Consider the following 20769-nt stretch of genomic DNA (forward strand, 5'->3'; position numbering starts at 1 on the left):
ATAAATATGTTTAAAGTTATATCATTTCCTTTATCTTTCTCTGGCATCTTTAAACGAGCCCGAATGAAGACCTTAAGAAGGTAGTGTTAAAATGCAGACAAAATAAGGCCCTGAAGATGATCTAAATAAAGATCGAAACGTTGGCACGATAAAGAAAATGTTTTTCTATAACCTACGTCACACAAGACCGCATCTCACGGTTTCCAAATAATCAATAATGAACGGTACACTAAATACCCTTCCCAAAAAAAGTAAATGAATAAATAAAAAATCGTTATTTTACATGCCAAGTAGTCGTTTGTTCCGCTGGTATTAGGATGGGAAAAAGACCATATTACAACAAAGTTATTTTTCAATTTATAAGTTGATGGTGGATGAACTTGTTGGTTCTTTGCGAGATTATGCACCCTGAGTTACAAAAAGAAATTAAGCACTTTGATACCACAATTAATTTATAGTGTCAGTATTTAGGTTATTGTTTGGTCAAAACATCAAAATTGTTGCCGAGAGACGAGATTGTAAGACAAATTGTATGGGTGTACCGAGTGTATAAGAATCAAATTAGATTGACCGTATCAATTTTATAAAATTATTTACAGAAAGTACCATAATAAAACAAAGTTATTTTTGAATGTATAAGTTGATGAGGGATGAACTTGTTCGTTCTTTGTGATATTATGGACCCTGAATTTAAAAAGAAATTAAGCACTGTGATACTAAAATTAATTTGTAGTGTCAGTCTTTAGGGTATTGTTTGTTCAAAACAATAATCGTGTCTTGTTACTTAAAGGTAAATTGATAAAAAATTCAAATTTAACATTTTACAATTTAACAATTTTTTAACTTGAGGAAGAAACCTACAAAGCTCTGAAAATCCGAATTGATACTTTTGATACGCCTGTTGGTGAAAGGCAAAGACGTTTTACAAAATTTCACGTTGATGATGTATGTAAAATTTTTTTTTAATCACCAAAATCGATTACGATGACACGATTTGACTCATCTAACATGTAAAGTAATTTATCATACGATATATAGACATTAAAATTGGCCGAGAGACAAGATTGTAAGATAAATTATATGGGTGTAATGAGAGTATAAGCGACATGCCTCAAATTAGATTGACCGTATCGATTTTATAAAAGTTTTTACGAAAATGTTCTGCAAATTTTAAGAGGATGAGATAAGATTACCCACGTCTAAGTAATATTTAAGGAGAGAAATATCACTGAAGTCATTGTGTTTTTCCAAAGCAAACCTACAACCATGATGAATGTTCTATACGTCTGTTTGGCCATCACTCTTTTCCAGGTAACCTTTTATAAAATAGTTAAGAAAGTTAATTTATAAAAGCAGTTTTAATTAAAACATATATTAACAATTAAACAAAATTAATAATGAAACTTTTTCAAAAATACACTTCTGTTGTTTGTCAATTTTTCAATAAATTTTAAGATCTAATTTTTCTTTGAAATAACATTAATTTATTTATCTTGATCTGATTCTGTCATGGCGAATACCCAGCACAGCGATATTCTTTTATTCGTAGGAGGTACATGAAAGGTTGTCAAAATACAAAATCTGCGGAGGCATTAGTAAACTATGGCTAAAAGATATATTTTCCTCCAATTTTCAGCAATTTTCTCTCTCTTTATTTTTTTAACATACTTGTTATACATTATACTTCTATGCGTTTTTCTCTTGAGAATTTGACAGAATTTTATTTTTTTAACAGGGTATCCAAGGATTCGGAGGTATAGGTTACCAATTCGAGGATGGAGAGTTGGAGGTCAGTCCTCACGACTTTGAGCTCATGGCAGCCGAGACCCAGTTGCTCCGCGGTAACGAACACTGTGACAACGTGTCAGCCACTCTGCAAGAAATGTACAAACTTGGAGTTGAGATGACTATGTGGGTCGACAGATCGGTCGGCGTTCTGGTCCACGATATGAACGACTTCTTCAAATGCTCTGGACCCGGAGTCGTCTCATGCGTCCTCGACGCTTTCAAGAAGATGAAAGAAGATCTCTTGAATCTGAAACCAGCCTTTGACGAATACAAACAAGATTTCACTGTCCTGTTCCAACAATTGAGAAAAGAGCTTCCACTCTGCCTTCAATAAATTATACAAATCTATGTTACATTGTGTTAAAACGTCGTGCTCAAAAATAAACAAAAGAACATTTACGAGATATACTAAATCTTTCATTCCTTATCCCAAGACACACTCTTTTGCTAAACTGTGTTGTGAAAAACATTCGCTTTATTAATCTGAACGTGTTGGAATGATTGGAAAAACATCTTGTTTTAACAAATTGATTGTATTGATTACTTATGCATTACATAAATTTCTTTTCACTCTAAATTTAAACATGGAAGTATTTTGGCTAGTCATGACATGATTTACCCATCGTTATTTTATACAACATTGATAAGAAAGAATCCTTAATCTACACTTAGAGGCAAAAAATGTCCTGCCACTGGTCTAGAATTTCAGACGAGACACAGAACAGCTCAGTGTTCACAAGTAAGTTTCGCAAGAAATCCTATAAATTGGTCTAAATAAGATTGGATGAAAATCTTGTTTTTGGATGAGGCAAAGTGTTGTTTGGCGTTTTCTGACGGCCGAGAGACGGTATGGAGAAGAACAGAAGAGCAATATCCCCGCAATATGTTCCCTCCGGAGAAGACATGGAGTTTGTCAGAGCAAGATTGGACTAAATATCTTCATTTCGGAGTTTTGGTTTGGGCAGGCTTTTCTATTGAAGGTCGCCCAAACTTGATCTTCAACGAGGGTTCCATAAGAGATGCGCGATACATTGAAGATGATCATCAGAAGTTGTTCCTTATTTGGGTAGTCATAAACATGACTTAGCCATAATTATGTGATACAACATTGATAAGAAAAAATCCTTAATCTACACTTAGAGGCAAAACATGGCCTGCCACTGGTCTAGACATTCAGATAAGGCACAGAAAAGCATGTGTTAGGTGTTCCCAAGTAAGTTTTGCAAGAAATCCGAATGCAAGAAGATCTTGTTTACGGATGAAGCAAGGTCTGTATTCTGCGGCCGAGAGACGGCATGGGGAAGAAAGGAGAGCGATATCCCCGCAACATTTTCCCTCCGGAGAACCCATGGAGGTGGCGGTTGTGGTTTGGGCAGGCATTTCAATGGAAAGTCGTCCAAACCTGATCTCCATCGAGGGTTCCATAACAGCTGAGCGATACATTGAAGATATCATCAAAAGAAGTTGTTCTTTATATTCCACTAATTAGGGAACGTTTTATTTTTGTGCATGGCAGTGCAAGGCCATACACAACTAGGATGGTAGGTGACTACTTAATAAAGGGCTTCATTTCAATTTTTGGAGTGGTCAGCATGTAGTGCCGACTTAAACCCTATCCAACACTATGAGACGCGTTATCAAAGAGGGTAAAAGATCGCCCAAAGATGCCAGAGAATTTGTAGAAAATAAGAATTGCGCTTTTGAAGGAGTATGAAAATATTCCACAACACTACATTGCAAACCTCATAAAATCAATGGCACGGAGAATGCAAGTTGTGATCAAAGCAAATAGAGGAAATATTCTGTACTGAATTGAATACTGTCTTCATTTAAATTAATTATTCATTTATCTAAGGTCTCTGTTGACATAAAATAACAGTGTTACCAGCGGGATGATCTTTTTTCATCTCAACCAAGAAGATAGATAAAAAATATAATCAGTTTAAATAATTGATGTACAACGAAACTAATTTTAATTTCGCAATCGACGTGCCATCAAAATATTCTAATATCATAGATTTTAATACAATAAAATTGTTGTATTGTTGAAAAATGTCACTATGGAAAAATTGAACAAAATCCACGTATGTACTTACTCATAATCGACCGTATTAATTTAATTAAAATTTAAAACTCGAAGATTATATTAAAACATAAACTTTTTTAATAATGGGTTTCGCACGTCTATGAAATTTCTCACATACCACTTTTTCCTCTTAACATCCATCTCAGATGGAGTGTTCATTTGACGTCAAGCATTTAATTTAGTTCGATTAACCACTCATTTTCAAAATCATACGATTAGATTAAAAAAATATGATTAATGTAAATTGGCCTTGGTGACTAGCTCCAGAATGTTTTACACTACAATATAATAAATGTTCATAAAGTTACGATAAAAAAGTATAACCTCATATTTGATTTATTAGGTAACATGTCATAATAATTTCAATGTTCAATGTTTTCTCTCTGCAATATTACAAAACGTTTTGCTGAAGTAAGAGTGAGAAGGATTTATCTGGTGTAGAAAAAGAAAAAAATAGGGGGAGGGTAAACGCAAACTGAGCCGATTGTTTTTATTACTTTATACGGGGGCTTTCATGGTCACCATCATGTCAAACGCCTTTATATTCCTTGTAAAAGATAGCTGGGAAAAACCTGAGGAATTCCCATTCATCAACAAAATCTTGATCTTGAAACAAAAAAAAAGATGTGGGGAGCAAGATCGTACACGTCGCTTAATTTGGTCCCAAATGTGCTCGATTGAGTTTATATCTCGACTTTGTGTTGATCACACCAGTACTCAATTGCAACGTCATTCAGGTAGTTATCCACCATACGTGCTCTATGGGTCCTGGCATTATCCTGCATACCAAGAATCTCTCATCGATGTGAGGGGCAAATGGCACTACATGTTCGCCTCTCCATATGTAACTACGCTCAGCTGAAGATTTGAAGCCAACTCTAAGCTCATCTGTACAGAGAACTGGTCCCAATCATCTATTGTCCAATTCATATTTTCCGTGAGGATTTGAAGCCTGGTCCTTTTCTGTGGCCAAGGTTGACTCCGCATTTTAGTGTGAAGCCTTGTTTGTCTGACGCGCCGAAGAAGCCTTTCTATTGTAGAATCGTCTTCTGAAGACTGCTCACTGGCTGAATCCTTCCTCTAATAATTTTCTGACCCTGGCACTGCCAAACTCACTCAAATGCCTGCCTGTAGTCATTGAAAAAGTTTTAAGAATAACAATCATGATATCAAATGAAATAAATGAGTGATACAGACCACGCGAAAGCGATTTTTAGGCGGACTAGAATGGAAGGGCATAATGCTACTTTTTGTGCAAATGGTTTTAATCAGTGCAAAAGTATATAAAAGAAGTAAACAAAGCCTCATTTACTGTTTATTTTGACGACAACTCCTATTTTCCTGAAACGAATGTCAAAAGATAATGGATTTAATTCTTAACCTATATAAATTGAGTGGTGCGTTAAATTTGTCCATCAATGTACATAATACTGATAGTTTTGTGTCCCTTGTTTGTTGAGAGTGAATGTATTGATTGGCGTAAATATGCAGTGTGAGAGGACAGATTGCCGAATATTGGGTATCCCATCGACCCCCAATTGGAAAGTTATGCAAAACGGTGACCAGTAAACGGTGATGGAGTAATACTCCAGCACCCTAATTGAGCAAATGGTATGTAAATAGGAAATAATACATTTAAGAGTGAGTGGAAGAACGGGTTTGTATTTAAAAAGTGATTACGTTGGGAGCTAAAATGATCTAGCTGTTGATAGCCTGATAAAAAACTTCAGTGGTTGTACAGAGAAGACGACGTCCGATTTCTGACTCCTCGTGGTATGTAAATTACCCAAAAGTCGGAATGCATGTGAAGAGCTGATCTTATATACATCAGTTATCAATAATGAGAGTGTACCGCACTGGGAAAGTAGTTAGTACGTCCGAGTATTTGCCAAGATAGTGGTTGTCGGTTCGAATCCCGTCATAGCCAATGGACTTTTAAATGGAAAGTTTAAGCCACGCCCGCAATACCCGGTAGTCGGCCGTTAAGCTCTATGCTATGGCAGGATGATATATAGTTCATAATCATTGTGCTAGCAAATANAAACGAATGTAAAAAGATAATGGAATTAATTCTTAACCTATATAAATTGAGTGGTGCATTAAATTTGTCCATCAATGTACATAATACTGATAGTTTTGTATCCCTAGTTTGTGTTGAGAATGAATGTATTGATTGGCGTAAATGTGCAGTGTGAGAGGGCCGGTGGCCGAATATTGAGTTCCTCCTGAAAGTTATGTAAAACGTTGATCAGTAAAAGGTGATGGAGTAATACTCCACCACCCTAATTGAGCAAATGGAATGTAAATAGGAAATAATATATTTAAGAGTGGGTGGAAGAACGGGTTTGCATTTAAACAGTGATTACATTGGTAGCTGAAATGATCTAGCTGTTGATATTCTTTGATAAAAAAAACCTCAGTGGTTGTACGGAGAAGACGAGGTCCGATTTCTGACCCGAACCCCTAGGTGGGTAAATTGTTGTAAATTAACCAAAAGTCGGAATGCATGTGAACAGCTGATCTTATATAAATCATTTATCAGTAATGAGAGTGTGCCGCACTGCCGCCCGGGTCTTGGGATGAGGAGTGAATGATTTAGTACATCTCGTAAATGTTCTTTTGTTTATTTTTGATCACGACGTTTTAAAACGAAGTAACAATATAACATTTGTATAATTTAGTGAAGGCAGAGTGGAAGTTCTTTTCTCAATTGTTGGACCATGACAGTAAAATCTTGTTTGTATACGTCAAAGGCTGGCTTCAGCTTCAAGACATCTTCTTTCGCCTTCTTGAGAGCATGGAGGACGCATGAGACGACTCCGGGTCCAGAGCATTTGTAGAAGTCGTACACATCGTTGACCAGAACGCCGGCCGATTTCTTGACCCACATAGTCACCTCAACTCCAAGTCTGTACATTTGATGCAGAGTGGCTGACACGTTGTCACAGTGTTCGTTACCGCGGAGCAACTGGGTCTCGGCAGCCATGAGCTCAAAGTCGTGAGGACTGACCTCCAACTCTCCATCCTCGAATCGGTAACCTACACCTCCGAATCCTTGGATACCCTGTTAAAAAATAAAATTCTGTCAAATTCTCAAGAGAAAAACGCATAGAAGTATAATGTATAACAAGTATGTTAAAAAAATAAAGAGAGAGAAAATTGCTGAAAATTGGAGGAAAATATATCTTTTAGCCATAGTTTACTAATGACTCCGCAGATTTTGTATCTTGACAACTTTCATATACCTCCTACGAATAAAAGAATATCACTGTGCTGGGTATTCGCCATGACAGAATCAGATCAAGATAAATAAATTAATGTTATTTAAAAGAAAAATGAGATCTTAAAATTTATTGAAAAATTGAGAACAACACAAGTGTATTTTAGAAAAAGTTTCACTATTAATTTTGTTTAATTGTTCATATGTTTTTGAATTATGATTACTTTTACAAATTAATGTTCTTAACTATTTTATAAAAAATTACCTGGAAAAGAGTGATGGCCAAACAGACGTATAGAACATTCATCATGGTTGTAGGTTTGCTTGGGAAGAACACAATGACTTCAGTGGTATTTCTCTCCTTAAATATGATTTAGGCGTGAGTAATCTTATCTCAGCCTCTTAAAATTTGCAGGATATTTTCTGTAAAAAATTTTATAAAATTGATACGATCAATCTAATTTGATGCTTAAATACTCGTTTCACCCATACAATTTATCTTACAATCTCGTCTCCCGGCTAATTTTGATGTATATGTATCATATAATAAATTACTTGATGTGGTAGATGAGTCAAATCGGGAATCGGTTTTGGTGTCGAAACAAAAATTTTACACATCTTCAACGTGAAATTTTGTAAAACAGATGAAGGAATCTTAAGTAATATTCAGACAGAAAAGGTCTCATTTCGATTTTACAGAACTTACAATAAAATAAATAAAAACGAATAAAAAATCCACAACAGCCTAGTTGAAATGTATAGTATTTAGAGATAGAGTAATTAATGATTATTTTGATCGTGAGATGCTGTCTTGTACTATGTAACATAGAAAAACATTTTCTTTATCGTGCCAACGTTTTGATCTTTATTTAGATCATCTTCAGAGTCTTGTTTTGCCTCCATTTTAACGAAAAGGTTTTCTGATTGATTGGAAATGCTAGTTTTTTTTTCCAGTGGTTGCGAAGTAGGCGGCCAGCTACTAGAGTTCTCTTTTGTGAATAACTCTCGCTCTTTCAAAGACATCGCAGAAGAGGATCTTGTGCTCGATGCCCTTCTTGGACTTCGCACTCCGTTGTTTGTTCTTTCGAACTTCTGGAAATAGCCTTGCAAAGTTACCCCTGTCATAGTTTGGCTGGCCCAGTAATCGGGAAATGCTTCAACCCGTTCTTCTTCTCAAAAAGACCTTAAAATGTTTTTAACTATTTCTCGCCTCTTACTTTTCATCGGCCTTTGCCGCGGTCAAAAATAATCAACATGAGCGAATCATTTCGACTTCGAATAAACGAGAAGAAAACCAAAATAATAGTTTTTTCTAAGGCTCATTAAGTTGTGTCCATATGTGTAAATCATGCTCCAATAACGTTGACAAAGGGAGAATTAAACTTTTACTTCTACGAAAAGAAATCAATCGTAGAAATGCATCTCTAAAAGTGTCGTCGATAAAGTCTCTAAATTTGCCGATCGACTACAAAAAAATATGTTGGAATTGAATTTGCCCACGGGTGTGAGACATGGATTTGAAAATGGATCCAGGAAGAATAACGAAATAATAGGAGAGGACTTAACCGAGTTTCTTTCTGCCTTGTTGTCGGACATACTTCCAAAGAATTATTTCACACGAAGCTCCCCCTCCACTGAAGTAAGAAATTCTGTGGCTGTACGTCAAGCGTCAATCTGAGAACTTTCCGTCTGCAGGCTGGTAATAGGTAATCGTCCTACTTGTTTAAGCTCATGTAATTTCATTTCATTTATTTATTATGATATCAATGGTCTTAAATCTAAAGTACATGATCCCTTATTCTTAAGGTTTATAAAGCAATATGATGTATTTATTTTGTTAGAATCCTTTATCACACAGAACAATTTCAGTTTATACGATCATTATTTCTCAGATTATAAATTTCGTTGGGTGCCAGCTGTGAAAAAATCAAAATTTGGAAGACCAATTGGTGGCAATTTATACAGTATCAAATCTGGTATTAACAAGTTCTGTTGGTTCTGTACTCTAGGCGGTGTTAATCTGATTTGTGTTAACTACTGAGGTTAATTATTGGATATTGCCAATTTACTTAAACTGTAATGGACCGAGGATTTTTGTAAATTAAACGTTTTTCTGAATGAAAATATTGATAACAAGATATTGTTGGTAGGTGATTGTAATGTGATAACAGGATCCTCCCAAATAATTCCAAAAGAACTTTTTGTTAACGATTGTAAAAGTTAGGAATGAGACAGGCAAAATGTTTCCAGCGATGATCTAGATTTGATCATTTTAAATGGCAGTTTTCCCGGTGACTTCAATTTTGTGGGGAGTATGGGCTCGTCCGTGGATGATCTATGCTGTGTTTTGTTACAATGCATACATTTGATTGAAGACTTCAAGGTGCTTGTAACAACCACTGATGATTAAGTCATCTTTACCCTCAATTCGTTTGGTTGGATAGTACTTCAAGTTCTTACGGGAAAAATATTGAGAAAATTCTTTAAAATTCCGATGGGATTTTTGTGGATCTTCAAAGATACTCAGACGCTTTAGTGGCAATTGTGAAAAAAAGCTTACCCCGTCTCCGAATCCAAATCTTCAGTTTCAAGGTTTGAAAGAAAACAACCATTGTTTGACAGTAAATGTTTCCATGCTAGAAATCGGTCAGACTTTTAAATTTTTTTCTCCGAAGTAAATCTACCTACATCCAATTGGCCTTCAAGAACTCCATTAATGAGTACAAAAGTATTTGTGCAGCTAAAAAGAGGGATTTTCTTATTTCTAAGGCTAGAAAATTAGAGCAAATAAGCGAGCCGAAAGATTTTTTGGAAACAAGTGATCTATTTTAAAAGAAAAAAAATGACCTGCGGATCCAATATTTTAAAGGATCAGTGAGTGTACCACTTTACTAGTCTGCTCAACCATGAAATTAATGTAGAATCAACTTTGTACGCAGAACCATTTATTCAGGATCAATATTTAGATGCACCTTTTACCCAGGATAAGTTGACGGCAGTAATTTTCGGTTTAAAGAGTGGCAAAGCTCCTGGTTACGACGGGGTATGTTATGAGTTCTATAAATTTAAACCCGATATTTTTAAAGAAAAATTATTTCAATTTTTTAATTTCGTTTACTACGCAGGTGGTACCCCCTTGTTTCAGCAGGTTAGTTATTTTTCCTATCTTCAAGCACGGTGATATCAACGAGGTTGCCAACTATCGGGGTATCTCTTGTATAGATATAATCGCTAACATATTTTCTGGTATATTACTGCTGCGACTTGAAACTTACATATCTAATAATCATTTATTGTATGAATTTCAAAAAGGTTTTAAACGAACCTATTGTACTGTTGACAATCTCTTTGTATTGATAAATATTATTAAATTCCGTTTTCTTTAAAGAGGTAAAAAGATATTTTGTTTCTTTGTAGATTTTCGGGCAGCGTTTTACCGAGTGGACAGAAAAGCGCTTGTTTTAAAACTTTTTAATATTGGTTTTTCAACGAAATTCATAAATGTTATAAGGTCTCTATATTCCGGTTCTTAGTCTGCAGTACGTGGAAAAGAAGGTATTTCGGAGTGGTTTCATGTGAACTCAGGAGTAAGGCAAGGCTGTGTGCTTAGTCCACTTCTGTTCTCATTATTTTTAGATGACTTGCCAGCTGCTTTAGATACAGGTGTCAGAATCGGCCATACATTGATTAAAGTTCTAATGTACGCTGACGATATTGTTTTCTCATCGCCGACAACGCAGTCATTCTCCGAAGGAATATAAAACTTTTCTAATCTTACTATCTTCAATGGAATTTATCGGTTAATCTAAGTAAATGGAAGATCATGGTATTTAGGAGAAGTGGAAGGCTGGCTGCTAAAGATCGATGGTTTTTCGATAACAAAAAAATTGAAATTGTTAAGGAATATAAATAGCTTGGTGTAACGCTATCCCCTCGTCTGTCATTCAATTTGCCTCGAATATGTTTTGCATTGTTGTGCGTATGACCGGCGTGTTACCCTTGGGGAAGCGAAGGATCGGACCATCTAGGCTGAGCCTATGGCGTCCCTCGAATGCGCATGTCAGGTGTAGGCTGAGCTCGACAGGAGGTTTTACCGTAGGCGGTGCTCATCTAGGGGGTGGTTAGCAATTGTACTTAAAACAAAACCGCGGCCGGGGCGGATCCGGTAGCTTCTACGCTATGGGAAGCCCCAATAGAATAGGGAGATAGAATCGCCTTCTCTATCTAGGGAGTGCGCAGGAGAACAGGCTGATGTATTTCGGCTTGTTTGCCCTTTGCGCGCGGCATACGACCCGAGGCACAATTCGGAGTGGACAAGTGGAGAGCGAGGTTGTTCTTGGCCCTTAGGGGCTGGGACGCCTCTACACTAATGCTGCGGCGGTATCACTCTTCCGTCGTATGCAGAGGTGCGTCATCTCTCATCTTGAGAATCAAAACATCCGATAAGGCCGAATAGGCCAGGTGCGGACGCTAAAGATCCTCTAATCTTGTGACGACGAGTACTCGGGAACCTCATGTCATTCAATTATCATATCAACAATAAAGTATCTACAACGAAACGGGCTCTGAACTGTATACGGCACGACTAATTTCTCAAAATTTTATTTCTCTTCCAGNAAAAAAGCTTACCCCGTCTCCGAATCCAAATCTTCAGTTTCAAGGTTTGAAAGAAAACAACCATTGTTTGACAGTAAATGTTTCCATGCTAGAAATCGGTCAGACTTTTAAATTTTTTTCTCCGAAGTAAATCTACCTACATCCAATTGGCCTTCAAGAACTCCATTAATGAGTACAAAAGTATTTGTGCAGCTAAAAAGAGGGATTTTCTTATTTCTAAGGCTAGAAAATTAGAGCAAATAAGCGAGCCGAAAGATTTTTTGGAAACAAGTGATCTATTTTAAAAGAAAAAAAATGACCTGCGGATCCAATATTTTAAAGGATCAGTGAGTGTACCACTTTACTAGTCTGCTCAACCATGAAATTAATGTAGAATCAACTTTGTACGCAGAACCATTTATTCAGGATCAATATTTAGATGCACCTTTTACCCAGGATAAGTTGACGGCAGTAATTTTCGGTTTAAAGAGTGGCAAAGCTCCTGGTTACGACGGGGTATGTTATGAGTTCTATAAATTTAAACCCGATATTTTTAAAGAAAAATTATTTCAATTTTTTAATTTCGTTTACTACGCAGGTGGTACCCCCTTGTTTCAGCAGGTTAGTTATTTTTCCTATCTTCAAGCACGGTGATATCAACGAGGTTGCCAACTATCGGGGTATCTCTTGTATAGATATAATCGCTAACATATTTTCTGGTATATTACTGCTGCGACTTGAAACTTACATATCTAATAATCATTTATTGTATGAATTTCAAAAAGGTTTTAAACGAACCTATTGTACTGTTGACAATCTCTTTGTATTGATAAATATTATTAAATTCCGTTTTCTTTAAAGAGGTAAAAAGATATTTTGTTTCTTTGTAGATTTTCGGGCAGCGTTTTACCGAGTGGACAGAAAAGCGCTTGTTTTAAAACTTTTTAATATTGGTTTTTCAACGAAATTCATAAATGTTATAAGGTCTCTATATTCCGGTTCTTAGTCTGCAGTACGTGGAAAAGAAGGTATTTCGGAGTGGTTTCATGTGAACTCAGGAGTAAGGCAAGGCTGTGTGCTTAGTCCACTTCTGTTCTCATTATTTTTAGATGACTTGCCAGCTGCTTTAGATACAGGTGTCAGAATCGGCCATACATTGATTAAAGTTCTAATGTACGCTGACGATATTGTTTTCTCATCGCCGACAACGCAGTCATTCTCCGAAGGAATATAAAACTTTTCTAATCTTACTATCTTCAATGGAATTTATCGGTTAATCTAAGTAAATGGAAGATCATGGTATTTAGGAGAAGTGGAAGGCTGGCTGCTAAAGATCGATGGTTTTTCGATAACAAAAAAATTGAAATTGTTAAGGAATATAAATAGCTTGGTGTAACGCTATCCCCTCGTCTGTCATTCAATTTGCCTCGAATATGTTTTGCATTGTTGTGCGTATGACCGGCGTGTTACCCTTGGGGAAGCGAAGGATCGGACCATCTAGGCTGAGCCTATGGCGTCCCTCGAATGCGCATGTCAGGTGTAGGCTGAGCTCGACAGGAGGTTTTACCGTAGGCGGTGCTCATCTAGGGGGTGGTTAGCAATTGTACTTAAAACAAAACCGCGGCCGGGGCGGATCCGGTAGCTTCTACGCTATGGGAAGCCCCAATAGAATAGGGAGATAGAATCGCCTTCTCTATCTAGGGAGTGCGCAGGAGAACAGGCTGATGTATTTCGGCTTGTTAGCCCTTTGCGCGCGGCATACGACCCGAGGCACAATTCGGAGTGGACAAGTGGAGAGCGAGGTTGTTCTTGGCCCTTAGGGGCTGGGACGCCTCTACACTAATGCTGCGGCGGTATCACTCTTCCGTCGTATGCAGAGGTGCGTCATCTCTCATCTTGAGAATCAAAACATCCGATAAGGCCGAATAGGCCAGGTGCGGACGCTAAAGATCCTCTAATCTTGTGACGACGAGTACTCGGGAACCTCATGTCATTCAATTATCATATCAACAATAAAGTATCTACAACGAAACGGGCTCTGAACTGTATACGGCACGACTAATTTCTCAAAATTTTATTTCTCTTCCAGTGAAATTCAGTCTGTTTCACTTTGTTTACCGCTCAATTCTTTGTTACACCTCACTAGTCTGGGGCTATGAAAAATTTTATCAGCTTGAAAAAACTCAACGTTTTTTTTCATTTGAAAGTTATTTGCCCTTCCTAAAACCAGCACTAATTTTATGATTTATTTAGAGACTCAAGTTGACTAGTTATTTTTATATACCCCCAAACTTCATTTTAACTACATCTTTAAAATCATGAAACATCATGATTATCGACTTTCAAAAATAGTAGCCCTGGAAGTCGTTATTCGTGGTGCATTGTGGTTTGAACGTTGGAATAGTTTGTGTAGAAATTTTTCATGTGAATCATAATTTTCTATATATAACGTGAATGAGTGGCCTTTGCTGTTTAAAGAAAATTTAACAAAACTAATTGTCAATTTCAGTGAAGAATTTCATGAACAAGTCAAATCAACCTCACGTTTTTTATTCTATAAGGAACTTTACCAAAATGATTTCAATATGTTTAACTATTTAAGTTCAAGTCTAAAGATTTTTCATTGGCCGAGTTAAGGTGGTTATCAAAAATCAGAGATCCGCTTTATCTCAATGGTGCACCTTTTCGGGCTAGAGAAAATGTAATTTGTTCATTATGTAATGACCATGTTTCAAGAAGACATCCGGCTTCTGCATCTAAATTTTGTTAAATTGAATAAGACACAGCTTATTCACTTGTTGCTTAATGATTACAAAAATTTAATCAAGTATGCGCGCCACGCTTGGCACTATTGCCAAGAGTTAATATTAAAATTTAATTTTTGAATATTTAAAATTTTTTCATTCAAAATTAGTGGCCCAAATAATTTATAAATCTGTACTTACTGTAAATTAAATGAAGAACAAAAAATATGTTTGTTAGTAATTAATGTAATTTTTAAGAATTAATTATTAATTGTAATATTTATTTAATGATCAATTTTTTCTTTTTTCTTTTGTTCTTTTTTCTCTGTGTCGACCTAAAATTTAAGTCAAATGTAAATCGACCTCCGGCAGACGGACCTCATGCCGTACATTTGCTGTAAATTACATATTATATAATGTTTATAACTTTTCTTTTTTAATAAAAGTATAGTATTATTTTTATTATTATTATTCCAACCACACATACCGCAGTAGCGTCGATACGATATCCATAGGAAAAACACGTGGCTTGAAGTTTTGAGACGCTGATTTAGGCCATATTACTTGCTTTTCTCATTATTAAGCTTTGTACAAATTTAGAACATATAAAGGTATCCAAATGGTGGTTAAAAATTTTGTGAATTCAAAATATGAGAGTTTCAATAAGGAGAATGTATCTAGAAATGGGTACCCAACGTAATTACTTTTTAAATATTATCACCGTTTATTACCTTTTACATAACTTTCCCAATTGAGGGGCGATGGGATATTCAACATTCGGCCATCGGTCCTCTCACACTGCATATTTATGCCAAATAAATTCACTCTCATCACTCACTAGGGGCACAAAACTATCGTGTATACATTGATGGAATTTAACGCACCCTTTTTTTTCCCCTTTCCACCACCCCGCCGTACCTGAGGAAGACCCCATACCGGCGGACAAACGCTTTAGCTTAATCGAATTTGTATATCTAATGGATTTCAAATAAATGGGATAAAAATACCTCCCAACGATCTTTCCTTCAGGCGAGACCGCTGGTCGGTTTTTGAAGGGACCATATTTTCATTTTAGAACCTAAAACAAAAGGTCTTCCCTTGCTGGTTTCCCCTTGCACATTTACTTTTCCTTGGTTTTATTTTCTATCTGTTTATATTATCTAAAATATTCTTACTAAGAAGAGGAAATCAGCCTGGAACCATAAACCTATACCTATGTTTAATTATGCAATAAATAAATAAATAACGGTAGTAAAACTCTAACAATAATAACAATGTTTAGGACTTAATAATTAGAATAAATAGAATAAATAGGGACTTGTTCATTTAAGCGTATTTGAGGCAAAGTCTTTTAGTGCTCCAAAAGATTTGATATCACAGATTAGCTTCTGGAGATTAGGCGGCCATTCTGCTGAGGTGATGGTCTTTCGCAAACGTTCTCTTTCTGCCTTGACTTTGATACAGCTGAAGAGTTTATGTTCGGCGTTTATGTGTCTTAACGCACCCCTCAATTTATATAGTTTAGGAATTAAATACATTATCTTTCTATATTCGTTACAGGAAAATAGGAGTTGTAGTCAAAATAAGCAATAAATAAGGCTTTGTTTACTTCTTTTAAAGGAAAACGTCAGAAGACTGAGTGTAAATGATTCTGCAATAGAAGACACATACATATACATTCTTCGCCGCTTCAAAGGAACACAAAGCGGGGATCGACCTAGGTCTAAGGACGAGGGATACGTCATCAGACTCTACGAAACCACAACAAGGGAAATGACATAAAAATCTGATAAGGGAAGCCGGAAATGTTTCGATTTCCTCCAGGACCGTAATAAGAAAGCTCGTTGGAACGACCTCAGGGCCCGGCATCCGGCTCGTGGACCACAGTTCAGAAAGTGACCAGGCTTCCGTTCTCACGGGAACATTTGAATTGGACATTGGAAGTTTGGGGACGGGTTCTCTTTACATATGAGGTAGGATTTGGCATCAATCATCAGATGGTTTTAATTTCGCACGGAGACGCTTAAGGAAAATAAAGGGTACGCGCCATGCTGTATGGTTCTTTTCGTGGCTTTGCACGATGGAACTTTGATTTTCTGACGTGGCATTTCCTTTAACGTCCAAACCGAATTGGTTTTGTGCGAGGAAAACTCCTAACTTCCTACGTAAGAGGTACTTACAACACATAATCGGAGAACATGTAGTGCCATTTGCCCCCCACATCAATGAGAGTTTCTTGCTAATGCAGGATAATAATGATGATTAAGGATAACCTGAATTACTTGCAATTGAGTACCTGGTGTGATCAGCACAAAGTCGAGATTTGCACTCAATCGAACACATTTCGGACCAAATTAAGCAAAGCGTACGATGCCATAACCCCGGTCCTCACAACATAGGAGAGTTTTATTGATGAATGTGAAAGAATTCCTCAGGCTTTTCCCAGCAATCTTTTTCAAGGAATATAAAGGAGTTTAACGTCATGGTGACCATGAAAGCCCCCGTATAAAGTAATAAAAACAATCGGCCCAGTTTCACCGATAGTAACAATTATTTATATTTGATTGTTATTTTCAAGGCATGGAGTTTATAAACTTTGGCCATCGGCAGTTACTTTCAGTCGGGCTTAGTCCTGAGAAGAGCTGGTTAAAAGGCTGATTAAAACAGGTTACGTTTAGCCCTGAAAAGGCCTAATTGCAATTTGATCTGAACATGCTGTCAGTCGAACTTATAATGAAATACTTATACTTTCGGAAGAACGAGAGGGGAGAAGAGTGAGTGAGAGAGAGTGAGGTTAAGAGATTTTATGATTGAAAACTTCCGAAACTTAGCGTTTTATAATCCATTTTTAGAGATTTCAAAAAAAATTTGTTGGTTTTAAATAGCTAAACTATGAAGAAAATCCACACATGTATTTAGTAGTCATAATTGACCGTATTAATTATTTAAATTGATTATATTTTTTATCCAACTCCTTGGTATGAGGTTTACAATGCAGTGCTGTGGAATATTTTCATACTCCTTCAACAGCGCCATTCTTATTTTCTACAAATTCTCTGGCATCTCTGGGCGTCTTTTACCCTCTTTGATAAAGCGTCTCATAGTGTTGGATAGGGTTTAAGTCGGCACTACATACTGACCACTCCAAAAATTGGAATGAAGCCCTTTTTTAAGTAGTCATCTACGATCCTAGTAGTGTAGGGCTGTGAACTGTCATGCAGGAAAATAAAACCGCCAATAATTAGTGGCATATAATGAAAAGCTTCTTTTTATGAGATCTTCCATGTATCGCGCAGCTCTTATGGAACCCTCGATGATCAGGTTTGGGCGTCCTTTCACTGAAATGCCTGACCAAACCATACACCACCACCTCCATGGCTTCCCCGGAGAGAAAATGTTGCGGGGATATCGCTCTCCATTCTTCCCCATGCCGTCTCTCGGCCGCAGAATACAGACCTTGCTTCATCCGTAAGCAAGATCTTCTTACATTTGGATTTCTTGCAAAACTTACTTGGGAACACCTAACACATGCTTTTCTGTGCCTTGTCTGAATTTCTAGACCAGTGGCAGGCCATGTTTTGCCTATAAGTGTAGATTAAGGATTTTTTCTTATCAATGTTGTATCACATAATTATGGCTAAGTCATGTTGCCACATCCGAAAACAAGATTGTCATCCCATCTTGTTTAGACCAATTGATAGGATCTTGGGAACACCGAGTTTTTCTGTGCCTTGTCCGAATTTGTAGACCATTGGCAGGCCATTTTTTGCCTCTAAGCGGAGATTAATACTTTCTTATCAGTGCTGTATCAAATAAGACAATTTTATAATTAACCAAAATGTTTAAATTTAGAGTGAAAAGAAATTTTTGTAATGCTCAAGTGATCATTACAATCAATTTGTTAAAATAAGATGTTTTTCCAATCATTCCAACATGTTCTGATAAATAAAGCGAATGTTTGTCACAGTACAATTTAGCAAAGAATCTTGGGACAAGGAATGAAAGATTTGGTATATCTCGTGAATGTTCTTTTGTTTATTTTTGAGCACGACGTTTTAACAAAGTAACAGCGATTTGTATAATTTAGTGAAGGCAGAGTGGAAGCTCTTTTGTCAATCGTACGACCAGAACAGTGAAATCTTGTTTGTATTCGTCAAAGGCTGGTTTCAGCTTCAAAAGATCTTCTTTCGTCTTCTTGAAAGCGTACAGGGCGCACGAGACGACTCCGGGTCCAGAGCATTTGTAGAAGTTGTACACATCGTTTCTCAGAACGCCGGCCGATTTCTTGACCCACATAGTCACCCTAACTCCAAGTTTGTACATTTCTAGCACAGTGACTGATACGTTGTCACAGTGTTCGTTATCGGGGAGCAACTGGGTATTGGCAGCCATGAGCTCAAAGTCGTGAGGATTGACCTCCAACTCTCCATCCTCGAATTGGTAATCTACACCTCCGAATCCTTGGATTCCCTGTTAAAAAAATAAAATTCTGTCAAATTCTCAAGAGAAAAACGCATAGTAGCATAATGGATAACAAGCATGTTAAAAAAGTTGAGAGAGAAAGAGAAAATTTCTGAAAAATGGAGGTAAATATTGCTTGCCATCGTTTCTAATGTCATAGCTTTTTACTAATGCCTCCGCAGATTTTGTATCTTGACAACCTTTCATGTACCTCCTACGAATAAAAGAATATCACTGTGCTGGGTATTCGCCATGACAGAATCAGATCAAGATAAATAAATTAATGTTATTTAAAAGAAAAATGAGATCTTAAAATTTATTGAAAAATTGACAAACAACAGAAGTGTATTTTAGAAAAAGTTTCATTATTAATTTTGTTTAATTGTTAATGTATGTTTTAATTAAAACTGCTTTTATAAATTAACTTTCTTAACTATTTTATAAAAGGTTACCTGGAAAAGTGTGATGGCCAAACAGACGTATAGAACATTCATCATGGTTGGAGGTTTGCTTGGGAAAAACACAATGATTTCAGTGATATTTCTCTCCTTAAATATAACTTTAACGTGGGTAATCTTATCTCAGCCTCTTTAAATTTGCAGAATATTTTATAAAATTGATACGGTCAATCTAATTTGATTCTTATACACTCGGTACACCCATAGAATTTATCTTACAATCTCGTCTCTCGGCTAATTTTGATGTCTTGAACAAACAATAATCTAAATACTGACACTATAAAGTAATTTTAGTATCAAAATGCTTAATTTCTTTTTAAAACTCAGGGTGCATAATCTCACAAAGAACCAACAAGTTCATCCATCATCAACTTATAAATTGAAAAATAACTTTCTTGTATTATGGTCTTTTTCCCATCCTCATACCAGCGGAACAAACGACTACTTGGCATGTAAAATAACGAATTTTTATTTATCCATTTACTTTTTTTGGGAAGGGGATAATTTCTTAAGGTCGTCATTTGGGTTCGCTTAAGGATGCCAGAGGAAGATAAAGGAAATGATATAACTTTAAACATATTTATCATTCAAAGTATTTCCTTTTGTTGGTTTTTTTCTATTGCACTAGTTTCTAGTAGGGCTGTCAAATTTTCTTAAGTATTTACAAGTAAGTATTAAAATTTTACGTCGTCTAATTAAGTCAAAAGGAAAACATCCCGAGATAAAATTTCCTTACAATTGATTGGAAGTTACTTAACAAAATAAACACGAATAAAATGTCCATCACGGAAACAGTTTTAAAATACTAGTAGAAATATATAGTATTTAGAGGCCGTTAATTAATGATCATTTTGAGATCGAGAGATCCTGCCTTGTACATGTAAGTTTAGAAAAACATTTTCTTTATCGTGCCAACGTTTTGATCATCTTCAGAGACACGTTTTGCCTCTATTTTAACGAAAAGTTTTTCTGATTGATTGCAGAGGCTAGTTTTTTTTTCAGTGATTGCAAAGTCTTTCAGAATCTTTTTTGCTTGTTGCCCATGCGTGATTATTTCTACAAGGCAGTCTGGTGGAGTTGGGTCCTTTACACTAGGTCTTTGAGAGTAGGCGGCCAGCTACTAGAGTTCTCTTTTATAAGTAAGACACGCTCTTTCTAAGACTTCTCGCAGAAGATCATGTGCTCGATGCCCTTCTTGGACTTTGCACTCCGATGTTTGTTGCTTCGAACTTATGGAAGTATCCTTGCAGAGCTATTGGGTACGAGCCTACCCAGGAATTTTAACTCCTCTTGTCTTGGTGGCCCATCCTGTGTAATATATCCTTGCAAAGTTACCGTTACCCCGGTCATAGTTTGGCTGGCCCAGTAATCGGGAAATGCTTCAACCCTTTCTTCTTCCCAAAAAGACGTTAAAAT

The 20769-nt window shown here is 36.4% G+C and overlaps 3 protein-coding genes across 3 annotated transcripts; 1 reads left to right on the forward strand and 2 right to left on the reverse strand.

Moving 5' to 3' along the window:
- The first annotated feature begins 1203 nt into the window (after positions 1-1203).
- LOC106661679 lies at positions 1204-2196 on the forward strand. Its single transcript, XM_014385227.2, has 2 exons — positions 1204-1311; positions 1736-2196. Exons 1-2 carry the CDS (start codon positions 1267-1269, stop codon positions 2120-2122), a joined length of 432 nt encoding a protein of 143 aa, XP_014240713.1. The 5' UTR covers positions 1204-1266; the 3' UTR covers positions 2123-2196.
- A 4281-nt stretch (positions 2197-6477) lies between these two features.
- LOC106661693 lies at positions 6478-7466 on the reverse strand. The gene is made up of 2 exons (XM_014385242.1): positions 7360-7466; positions 6478-6938 (listed from the first exon to the last, which is right to left on the reverse strand). Exons 1-2 carry the CDS (start codon positions 7402-7404, stop codon positions 6552-6554), a joined length of 432 nt encoding a protein of 143 aa, XP_014240728.1. The 5' UTR covers positions 7405-7466; the 3' UTR covers positions 6478-6551.
- A 10981-nt stretch (positions 7467-18447) lies between these two features.
- On the reverse strand, positions 18448-19450 carry LOC106661677. Its single transcript, XM_014385222.2, has 2 exons — positions 19348-19450; positions 18448-18904 (listed from the first exon to the last, which is right to left on the reverse strand). Exons 1-2 carry the CDS (start codon positions 19390-19392, stop codon positions 18518-18520), a joined length of 432 nt encoding a protein of 143 aa, XP_014240708.1. The 5' UTR covers positions 19393-19450; the 3' UTR covers positions 18448-18517.
- Between the last annotated feature and the right edge of the window lie 1319 nt (positions 19451-20769).

The sequence above is a fragment of the Cimex lectularius genome, unplaced genomic scaffold, assembly GCF_000648675.2.
Source record: "Cimex lectularius strain Harlan isolate CLEC.00 unplaced genomic scaffold, Clec_2.1 scaffold268, whole genome shotgun sequence".
In the NCBI taxonomy this organism is placed as follows: Eukaryota; Metazoa; Arthropoda; class Insecta; order Hemiptera; family Cimicidae; genus Cimex; species Cimex lectularius.